Here is a 12,064-nt window from a genome sequence, read left to right on the forward strand (position 1 = left end):
ATACATATCTTATGAACGATATTGCATTTTAATTCTAAAAATCTTCATGCTGATAACAAAGTATTTATACAGCGATCAATTTTTAATGCTTTATTCATTGATTAAAAGAATATAACATTTAACATAAACCATACAACATCAGTCATCAATTCAAACATTCAGCTGGTTTCCTTACATTTTCTGTCAGGAGTTTTTTTTGAATCTGATCACATTTATAAGATAAAATCTCACCACATCTGGCATATACACACACTGTGCCAGTGGATTCACTCTACTGATGTACATATAAAATCCGCATGGTATGTGCTCACTGGAGACAAAACAGCGCACACCTGTCAAAAGGTCATTTTAATATAAGATGGTAAAACCATTTGTAAAACACATATAAACTTTTTCCATAAATAGAATCATATCTGGACATCTGTTGCATAAATTGTGTTTTCCAAAGCTTACAATATAGCAGCCAGGTCTCAGCACTGCTGGGCACCCACGTTGGCCACTTACTTTATTATTGCAGACTGTCCTTTAAACATTAAATGCACAACATTCGTACCACTTAAAACTGGGGTCAGGTGGAAGTCTCACAGAGACCACGTCTGTACCGCGGTTGCCCTGAAACAGTTACATCGGCTTCTAAAGCCTCTCAGATATAACAAGATTTTAAAACATACTTCATGGAATGTTCTTCATGCATCATAGCAGCTCATACCTGTGATAGAACAAGCTTTGTATTTGTTTCCTTTCCTTCCTTTACATTCACTATTCACAGTGAAACAGGTGCATGTTTGTTAAGAGTTCTGAGGTTGCTGACTGAGCCACAGCACAGCTGTGTACCACAGGTCGAAATTCGACCTTATATATTACAATCTAGCAGTATCTGGCTGGCCAAAAGTTGGCCTGCCCCTGCCAGCATGTGGGCACTTCTTCGTTTTTAATCTATTCTTTGGCAGCTGACACAGGCGCTGACAGAGAAAATCCAGTGACTTGGTTGTTAGGGATTTCACGACTAATGTTTGTTTGCAGGTGTAGACCTTTGTACTGAAATCTTCACTGTTACGCGTTTACCTCACCGGAGTGCACGTTCTTGCTTTTTCCTTTTAAACTTTGGCCCAAAGCTAACTTTTAAGGAAGATGACAGAACATGAGAACAAACAAGGAATTTGCAAAAAATCCAAAAGACTATAGTTTATGGAGTGAATCTGTAAGCGCAGGAACCTGAATACTAGTGTTTCACACCGCTGCTTAACAGCTAAGGAAAGCCGAGAATGGAGTTAAGCCATGCTGCAGAATTCGCACGTGAAATCAAGCAAGGTAAGAGTCTTACAGTGAACAGCCCTGGATAGACTTCTCGTCCCTTAAGCCTATTAAGTAGCATGCTACTGGATTAAGCACACAATGACAGCATAGAAATCCACTGGGCTATGGATATGGGTATTAAAAACAGTTGGCTCCCGAGCACAGGACTCCAATATAATAGCAAAATAATTCAAAACGCAGTTACTCAATTAAAGTAAAGTTAGCCGGCAACCTCAGACAGCCTTTGGCTGTATCTTTGCAAGGTTTGGTAGACAAGTCCATTAACCGTGAAAACCCTAAACACTGCCACTTTCAGCTTCTAAACCAATACCCGACTACGTTCTTTGATCAAGAAGTAGAATACACATATATAATTCTATATAGCTAATACTGATTAAACACAGCACAAAAGGGGTTAATTCACACTACCGAAAAAACATAATAGGACCCTACTTGCATATGTAACCACAGGAATTGTAAATAAGGAGCTAAATGCCTTCACTGAAGCTTTGCATCTCTCTGTAAAAGTGACGGGTTGGCTCAGTGAAGACACTGAGCAGCTCTATGTCCATGACAGCGTGCCAAGGTCGACCCAACCCGAGAGATACTTGCTCAATGAAATTGTGTACTGGATCCACATCCTGATCAGCCAGTTCTCCTTGGTCGAATTCAATGCTTTCTTCTGTGACTTCCAGTACTTTCAGGTCAGAGCCACGAAGACGAGCAATTGCTATAAGATTATGAGCCCAGACTGTGTAACCTATGGAGAAAGAAAAACAAAGTCRCTCTGTCATTCTCCTACAAGACATTTGCTTACTGTAGTACTTAATACCAGATTATCTCAATATCTCTCCCAACCTATTCTGTCCTGTTTCATCTGGCAGAAATTCCCTAGGCCATGGTGACAGAGGATTTTTGGTTTCATGTAGGGAAGCCCCCGTTCTATACTTTGAATAAGAAAGTATAAAGTATTTCAGATAGTTTCACAAGCTTTTCTATATCTTTTCCCCCCAGTTGCAGAGTAGTGGACTACTCTTAAGTTATATATGCAATTTCAAACTTCCTGTGATATACTCTGTAGTATAAGTAAAATGAAAAAAAGTGAGTTAAGTGAATGCATAAAAGGACTGCTTTAAAACTCTGATTATGCCAGAAAAAAAAAAAGATTTGCGTTTGTTGCTTTAGCAGTAGACTTATTAAAAAAATAAAAACCCAAACAAAATCACCACCAAACAAACAAAAAGTCAACACTTACACACCACTTACACTCTTCAGGTCACYCCAGTGTGTATATACATCTATATATCTATACATATATCTATATATCTCTAAAATAAACTACAYGTACCTTGTTATTCTSAGATAAAACATAATTACAAAGCATCCCTCTCTTCACATTATATATTAGCATTCCTCTTTAAAAACTCCTACTCCCCAGTTACCTGTTAGCTTTCTGAACCCTGGCTAAGGGAAATGCTGAGCTCCTCCCTATTCAGATGCAAACCACAGATGGTCTGGGAACTTCCTTTTTGGGGAGCTCTGCCAAATCAGCCCTTGCACTGCAAAAGCAAAGGCTCATTTCTGCCTTCATCATCATTCCTGCAGGTGCTAAGCTTCTTGGTGAGATGCCCAAGTAGATTCCAAGTAAAGCTACAGTCTGCACAATATTTAAACTGCTGAGAAGTAAAAGCTATCTGTGGTTTGGTCTTCCAACAATGCAGTTAACGCGCTCTACATCATAATATATCAAAATAAAATAGACAGAGAATGAAGAAAAAAYGTCAAAGTAATAAAGAAAAGCATTTCTATTCTGTTTTCATTTACTTTTTTCTAATGTGTCTCTGTAAATATGCTGGTTAGGGTAGGTTTTCAACAAAGAAGCCTGCACACATCTGCAAGGCTCATTTCTGGTGTATTAACCATTAGGAATGCATGAAYTCCCACAATCTTCATCTGCTGAATACTTCACCTCCAACACAACTGTCCACAGAAGATAAAGCTGTCATAATTCAGGCAGCTTGATTCAATGTCTCTTCCTTAACAGGGACATTAAACTCAATGGAAAATTCCTCCCTGTATGGTGATACTCTCCTATCAGGACATGAAGGAGCTCACACCACCTCCCAGTTATCTTGATTGTAAAGGAACTTACCAAAGAAATCCTTGAAAGAATGTGCAAGAATAAAGGTGAAAAAAAAAAAAAAACCCTGCACACAAAACCCCTTTACCATCCTATGGTCAGACATATGGCACTTGCTGTAGCTTTTCATGGTGAGATCCTCTATGCTATGGAATAACCATCTTATTCCCAGCTTAGTCTCATTTTAAATTTCAAAAGTTTTGCCTGAAATTTCTTAGTGACCTCCCAGCAGCCAAAAAGTCTCTGTTCAGCTAAGTATTCAGAGATAATAGTAATCACTTCACCACTGATATTTCTGAACAACAAATTTACCATGAACACACTGCAATTTGTTCTTCCTTGCTAACAAAAATATCAACTTTCCTTTTGCTCATGGACAGAATAAAACTTCACCAGTATGATTATAACACAAAGTCATAGAATCCATCTGGAAGAATCCGTCCCTTAAGGAGGAAGCAAGAAAATTTTAGAAGGCCTTTTTTATACAAGATCATACCACTCTGAGTATTGTACTGTCTCCATCCAATCCCAAATGGCCACATACTCTTTACATACTTTCTTCATTCTACAAGAATGTATTTAACATCTCCCTTCCTCTGGCTGCTGGACATGCTATCTTAGTGGACAGATGACTTCCCACAAAAGCCAATCTCAAAGCACCCTTTGTAAGGTGTCCTTAGCAAATGTTTTCCCCTTCCTCTTTTGGCCAGTGACAAGTAGCAGCCAAAACTAGATGTAATCAAAGCTTTTTTTCAAAAGCAAACTAATACCAAAAGAGGAAATATACACACAAACGCACACATACAAAAGCCTGAAAAGCACTAGAAACTGAAGAACAACCTCTTCAGGAGACAGAAGAAAACTGAGCACTTAAAGTGAATTATGGCACCTTGAACAAAACCACCTCCTTTTCCTGAAATTTGACAGTATAATATGAGAAGTGGAGACAGAAAACATTATATGGTAAACCTCAGAGAATCCAAGCATGAGGTTAAGATGCTGTACTGAGGCATCACAGCATTCTGGATATTTCTTCCTAGCAGTGTTCTTCCTACACTTACTCCTCTCCAAGAAAGATGCTTGCCGTATAGTACTAGAGAAATCATGCTCACAGCTTAGAAAAGATCAGGAGATATTTGTAAGCATCTCAGCTAGCTTCTGCTGCAAGGAGGGGGGAAAAGAAGGGTAAAGAATCTGTTATCCCAGCATAACAGCAAGGTGATATTTGGCCATTCTCTCACACAGGCAGGCACAGAATCTCTCCAAAGAAAGGTGATGTTGCAACAACTATTTGMTAGACAGAAACATGAAAGACATTTGCTTTCCCAATGCTGTGCACTAATCCCTTCTACTGAACAAACATATGCTGATATTAAATTATACTTACACTAGCTTATGTTCAGATGTTTTATAAGCTTTAAAGTCAGATAATATATTAGTTTTCTGTAGCAGGACGATAATTTAAGGTAACATGTAATTTAAATTTTTTTAAAGATCCTCAAACATGTATCCAAATTCTAGAAGAAACTGCTAAAATCCACACCTAGACTGGTACAGTCATGTACCAGCATCCAAAATCTGTCTCACCGGGAAACTACAAAGGAGAGACAGCTGAATTGATCATGCCTCCCCAAGCAATAATATTTCAGTAAAAGACCTTGGGGGAAAAAAAAGAAAAAAAAACCCCAAAAAACAAGCAAACAAAGCAGGACCTTTTGACTTCAACAGATGGAAATCTGAATGTATGCCTCCTGCTGCTGAAGGTCTCCTGTTTGTACTTAACGCCTGGAGTTTTAGTCCCCCAAGCAGTCTGAGGAAACACATTCATTCTTATGCAACACCATAGTAATCACTTAACTCCTTCATGCATCAACAAACTTGGTCTTCGTAAGCTGATTTCAGCACAAACAAAAAAGCATTATTCTGCATTGCTTCATTTTTCAGGTGCCAAGCTGCTGTAACTTCTACTGCCAAGTGCTGCATTGATGAGCTGAGTAAATTCTAAAAGTTATTTGCTACTATGTGGCAAATAAATAGGTGGGATAAACCTAGCTCTGGTTTTATTGATGAAATCAATGCACTCAGTGAGGCAACCTCCTCCACATATTTTTCAGTCTTCATCTGCTGGTAGTCTTACTAAACTGATAACAAATTTCTTCCTCTCAGCTTTGGGGCACTTCACTCATGTTGTTTACAAACAGGAAGCAAAATTATCTTATTAGAATATGAGCTCACAGTAAAACAGCAAATGTTTTCATTTCCCATGCACATAACCAGTCACTTAGTGGAACTTGCACAGTGCAGACTACTTGTAGGATAAGCCTCCTGGAATGCTCACTTCTTAAGTTATCCTCATCTCTGTGAGGAGTTTAATAAAATCCTGTGTGATTTCTCAATAGAAGTTAGTAAGATACAAGTTTGTTGAAAACTCATATACAACAAATATCTTCAACAACAGCATGTATAGCAACTGTGCAGCAGCCTTTTGAATAACATGCCACTAAAACACACTATGATTAGAAAGACTGAAAGCTTGTAAGCATTTTAAAGTCACATACTATGCCCATGCAATGTGTTACCTACCATGAACAGCTAGGAGAGACAGTCTTGTGCACCTCCAGGCTAATAAGACAAGTGGATCTTCATTGCGGTTGTCACTGAGATCTGGGAAGGCAGACATATCTATCACATCATTCATTAGTATAAAATGAGTGAGGAACTTGTCATACTGCCTGGATATGAGGTCAACAACAGCCCCTGAAACACAAGTGACATAGCTGTCAAAGTGAATCCTCTCTAGGGGGATACTGGGCTTAAGAATCCTTAACATATCATCACTCTTGACATCAAAAGCCATTATATAGACCCGAAGATTAGTGCTGTTGCGAGTCAGCGCCTGCCAATTCTCATCTTTTGGCATATTGTCCAATGACTTGTGCATTATGGAAACACTGTGGACCAGGAGAGAGAGTCGATGCAAAGGCACATGGTTGCTGTCAGCCAGGACTCTTGCCATTTCAGCTGTAAAATCACAGAAATCCAAAGCGAGCGAACGCAGATTCACAAAACGCTCCAATTCAACCGCAGTGATAAGAGTGGTATTACCAGGGATGTGGTTGTCCAATAAGCTCAGATGTTCCATGGTGTTGGCTATGGGGTTTGATAAGGAGGACAATGATGTGGGAGTTACTATTTGCAGCATTAACCCACAAGACAGCCATTTCAATTGCCTGCTATTGCCTAATATCTCTTCAAACAGCTGTTGGATTCTGCAAGTAAACAAAACAGACAATGATCCTATTAAACATGGTTTATTCTTACCAACTGCATACCATTCCATTTTTTTATTCAAGCGTTATTCTTCCTTYATTCATAGCCTTATTCTCCAGAAAGGTGCTGTTATTATAGTTCTTGTGAACAGCAACCTGACTGCAAATCTCCCAGAGCATTTCAACCTCCACTGCATTTAAAAGGTTAAAATAGTAAACTAAAAAAAWTTTAAAATATACTTTGACTTTCAAAAACGATGGCACACTATGAACTTCATTTCATGTATTTTCCAGCATATATTTAACACCCTCCCACATACATTTTAAGGTTATGCAAATATGAAAACCTGTAAAGCTTTTCAAACACAGCTCTTGTTTTTAAAAACAGCTTTTTGTATTTCCTAACTTCTCTAGAACCGCAAATTTAGTATGGAAAAAAAGTCATTTTCAATGAAAGGTTGCAGAAACTTGATTTTGAGCATTAGTTRGAATGGTGTGAAATTACCTGCTTGCCTTTGCTCATTAAAGTGTAAAGAACATACATGCGAGAAGATTCTTTAAGCAATTCCAAATGTACAACTAACTAGATTTCTAAGTGCTAACAGGTTCATGTTTTACCAAAACAACCCAGACCTAGTAACATTTCAGTCTCAAATTATCAGTGCCAGATTATTCCAAATTTATTCTGATACACCCCACCTCTCCTACCCTTTTTTTTTTTTAGTGAATAGATGTTCATTATGTTGATATTTTGTTCCAGAAGGCAACAGAAGTATTTTAAATTTTCAATATTAAATTCAAATAGTACAGTCACACTCTATAAACTTTCTCCATACAAGTATTTTTCCAGTCTTCTGTACAGCTTCTACARCCGTAAAGGCCCAAAAGAATCCTCCCACCGAAACAACAAGTGTTGTTTTAGCATTTTAGATGCATATGTSTCATTTGTAAGTATTTGATCGCAAGTCCTGGTCAGCCAGAGGGAAAGACCAGCATTACAGGAAAGCAGTTGAGCCAGRCTATGATAGTCCCATGAAACAGCAAGAAGTAAATGCAAACACCTCCAGTAGAAAATTAGCAGAACTTTTTTTTCCTCGAATCAGGTAATGATTTTGCACAGAACACTTACTTGTTTATTGCTATGAGGATCTGTATATTTTATATATCTAAGCAAAACATTACAAAGTTGTTATTCTCATCCACATAACTTTAATAACATCCAGACAAAATTAAAGGTTTAGGCCAATATCCTGACTGACAGCAAAGAGACACTAACATATGAAAGTGACAGAACAAGGAAAGCACATGGGGATATTTCTCAAATATCTCTCTAGTTCCCAAAACTTCGTAACTCAGACCRCCTGAGCAGACAGAGGTGGCTTTACATATTTTGCAACTCTGAGATTTCACTTGTACAAACTTATCCAGGTTCCTCTCTTAGCCAAGTAAGTGTTTAGCAACTGTAACATCCAACAGTGAAGAACTCTGCAGTGATTCCCCCCTCTTCTTGCAAGAGATACCTTCGATGTCCCATAATCCTTCTGTTGTAATAAAGTTAGAAGATCAGCCTTCATTCAGCCTCCCCCCTCAACAAATCCTTATTCATGCCTGTCCTTGGCCACATATGCTTTCTTCCTTCTATGAAGGTACTACATTTGCAAGACCTGACTGCACCCAAGTGGAAAAGCTGGTGTGCTTATTGTATCTGTTTTCACACCTCAGTTCCCAAGGTTTTGCCTAGGATAGTCATCAAGGAAAAAGACTTCARTATTTCCAGATTTCTTCAAACACTTTATTTTAAATTGAGGACTGGCAACTGTGACCAAATGAAACCGTTTTAAACAGTAGGTAAGATTCACAGACTGCAGTTTTTATATTTTATTCCTAAATTTATTTAAAGTTCAGATGAGCCTTATTTGATCCTGGCAATGTTTTTTTCATAATTATTCTTACCAATGCTTAAATTGAAGGCAGATTATCTCATAATCCTCCAAAGAAAAAGATTCTACCATAGCAATCTCAAATTTCTTCGAAAGTCTCTTCCCTCCCCTTATGCCCAATCTACAAAAGGTTCTGTAATGGTYACAGCAATTGTAGAATTTATTTTGTAATAGCCCAGGTAATCAATCTTAATAGTGCTCTTAATATTTTACAGAACTATTTAAGACAAATCAATTTTGAGGTGTTCAGTAGAATACTACCACCTATATGCCTCACTGCACTAAAAATCTGTTTAAATTGTGGTTGTCATACAACTTTTTAGAAGAGACAATGATTTAATGCTATGTGCACATCAACTTTTTAGTGCAAGCACTGAAGTATTTATACGAGTATCTAGATTTGTGCCCCTAGTCTAATGACCTGTAGGTCCTAAGGAAACTTTCTCCAGTTCTTAGTCAATGTCAATAGAGAATATTTAACAGCAATAACTTCTGAATTGTTTTTAATATCCACTTTAAATAAGGCCAGATAAAAAGCACTATATAAGTTACAGGTCATTCRTTTTAACATATTTCAAATAAATTCTTAAACACCCTAGCAGTTTGKTTTTTTCCCTCCCCTGCAAAATCTTATGTACATTCTATTTTTCATAAATAGATTGCATCTAACTGGAGTTTGCGAAAATAGTCTGAATTGTATTCTAGAAAATTAAACACATATTTACTTCCATTGCCTGGCATGTACTACAACAAATATCTGAAATTAACACACTTATTTCAAAGCTTACTTATAAAACTAAAGTCTGAGCATATAACAGAAAATACAAGCAGAACTCAGCACATGCCAAAAAGCAACACAACCTACTGATGTCTCAACAAGTGTCATCAGTCCTCTTTGCTCCCAGTAAGCAGCAATTATGGGATGGCCACCATTCATATTTAACCTACTAATTACTATACCCAAGCAAACTATTTGAAAAATAAAAAACCTCAAAATAATGTACTTTCACAATTAATGCCCCAAACGGTGTTTTCATCCAGAGGAGAGAATGAAGCCTGACTAGAGAGGCTGTGTTACCGTTTAAGCCCCAAAACTAGTCTTAACCAGGACTAAAGCACAACCATGGCCCTGGAGAGGAAGCAAACATACTACTAAGATCCATATCAAGGCCATTTGTTTAATTAAATACTATCATTCAAAATATTTCATTTAATAACAGAGTTTAAACTAGTTCTTTTAGAAACCAAATCAATCACGAGAAGCAGATTTCAGAARGCCAAAATTTTAAACAACTACCCGTTATTCAACTCAAGACAAATGTACTGTTTACACTGAGCTTCCCAGCACCAAGAAACAGGGTTGTAATGAGAATTTCAGAAAGTAACCAGAGACACACATGCTATACAGAAAAGGAATAAGCATTACAAACTCATGCTGATCATTGCAAATGTATTTTTAAAACAGAATCCAAAGCCTCCTCTGTCTCAGGACAACCCTTAGCCTTGACCTGGGGAAGAATCCTAATGGTTCTGTAATAGCTGAGATTTCACCCACAATCTGTTACACCCAGCTCAAAGTCAGATTTCAGGAAACATCACATTTTCTTCTTTGACTGCATTAATTGTAGGAAGTTTCTGAAACAGCTAGTAAAGTTTATTAGTATACAGGTACTAAAAATGCTTAACTACCAATAGCACTGTCTCCAAAGGTTGCTTGTACCTTTCACTGTTAGTTATCAGTATCCCTGTTTTGCAACTTAACTAATGCAAAGCCCAAGTGCAAAAAACTAGACTAAGAAGCCATAAATATTTACTTTCTGAAGTAAGTCTGCTACTAGTTCTCAAACTTCAGACAACTGAACAAAACACTGCCAGCCTTTCTTTAATTTAGTCAAGTTTTAGCAAGTSCGAAATACATTGTTTTATTCTAGAAAAAAAAAACAAACCACAATCAAAACAGCCAAAGAAAAAAAGCAACACCAAAATTAACCAAACTAAAGAGGTAGCACTTATTTGCTCATTCCAAAATGTACAAAGGTCAATACTCATCTAAAAGACTAACATCAAGTTAGATAATGAGTTTTGAATGGTTTATGGCTTCAAAATGTTCATAGTTGCTTGAAGAAACATTTAAACATGCACTCAGCTGACTAAATATCTGCTTAGATGGCTCTCCTCAAACCCCTCAAAGATTTGATTATATATCTATGTTTTCACAAAGGGTATCAAATAAATGAGCTTTTACCAAATGAGCCTTTTACCTGCACACAGCACTACAGWACATACGTTAGACTCAATCACAAATTGCTCCAAGTTCTGCGTTCTAAACACAACAGACGACAAAGATACACTATGTGTCTCACTGTTGTATTTGCACCGGTTTGCAAATTTAGGTCAAGAGCAAACGTTCAGTTTGGTTACTGTGTTCACATACATACATACATGGATCTGATAATAAACCTATAGTGGCTCTAAAAATCACTCAAAACAAAAAATAGTAAGCATCTAGAGTGGCTGTAGTTATTCCACTCCCAAGCTACYGGGAGAAAGCTGTTCACACTGACACAAATTAAAATTATGATATTCAGGTTTTATAGTATGGGAAGTTTTAGCAGAACTGCTGAAATAGTTAAGTTAGAATCACTCCCTCTGTGATGATTTTTTGCAAAAGTCAGTAGCTGTTTACACTGTATTTAATCTTTTTCAAAGAATAAATAACTACTCGGATTATAAGCATTAAAGGACTGTCCTGTAATATAATYATGGCAAGCTAAAAAACACCTCTGAACTAAACAAGCATATCAAGAGCTGCAATCGTTCACGAGTTCTGCAAATACATAACCTAGTTTTCAGATGCAACTTGAAATAATTGTAGCAGTAAACTTGAAAGAGAACATAAACACAAAAATGTTTTCAACTCTTATGAAATACAACAGATTACTTCCTTTTCTAGTTTGTTTTATGTAGCAATAGGAAAAGGTGCTGGGAACAACCCCTAATTCCCCCCTCCCCTTTTCTGACATTAACATAATATTGTTTCTAGAACACAATGAAAGAGGAAAGTAAGGATTCTCACTGTGCTGAGAAGGGAGAAAAAGAAAAACAAAACCAAACCTACAAAAAAAACCAGCCACAAAAGCAGACTATTTCATGTAAATAGCAGGACCAATAATTTAGACTTCCATCCTGTTAAAAAACTTAAGAGCTTCTCAATCATATATTTCAGGAATTTCTGTCTTACATCATCTGTATTTATTATTTTATTGTATTTGATCGTTTACAAATATAACTTACTGCTTAATCTTCTTGCCATCAGGGTCAACCTTTCCAAGGTATGTATTTGATATACTTCCATGTTGCTGCAGAATGCTTATATCCCCAAAGAGACTTAACTTCTGGAGGTTCCTAGGAAACAACAA

General features: G+C 37.1%; 1 protein-coding gene across 1 annotated transcript in view; it reads right to left on the reverse strand.

Moving 5' to 3' along the window:
• Nucleotides 1-61: 61 nt before the first annotated feature.
• The window catches only part of FBXO33 (F-box protein 33), an 18,776-nt gene continuing 6,773 nt past the window's right edge, over nucleotides 62-12,064 (reverse strand). The window contains exons 2-4 of the mRNA XM_057369605.1: nucleotides 11,940-12,050; nucleotides 6,020-6,705; nucleotides 62-2,056 (exon numbers count right to left, since the gene is read on the reverse strand). Coding sequence (XP_057225588.1) covers nucleotides 1,785-2,056; nucleotides 6,020-6,705; nucleotides 11,940-12,050 — 1,069 coding nt within the window. The 3' untranslated portion in view covers nucleotides 62-1,784. The remainder of the gene's footprint in view (nucleotides 2,057-6,019; nucleotides 6,706-11,939; nucleotides 12,051-12,064) is intronic.

Source organism: Malurus melanocephalus, unplaced genomic scaffold (genome assembly GCF_030028575.1).
Source record: "Malurus melanocephalus ecotype Western Australia unplaced genomic scaffold, MMel_1.1 scaffold_0, whole genome shotgun sequence".
Classification (NCBI taxonomy): domain Eukaryota; kingdom Metazoa; phylum Chordata; class Aves; order Passeriformes; family Maluridae; genus Malurus; species Malurus melanocephalus.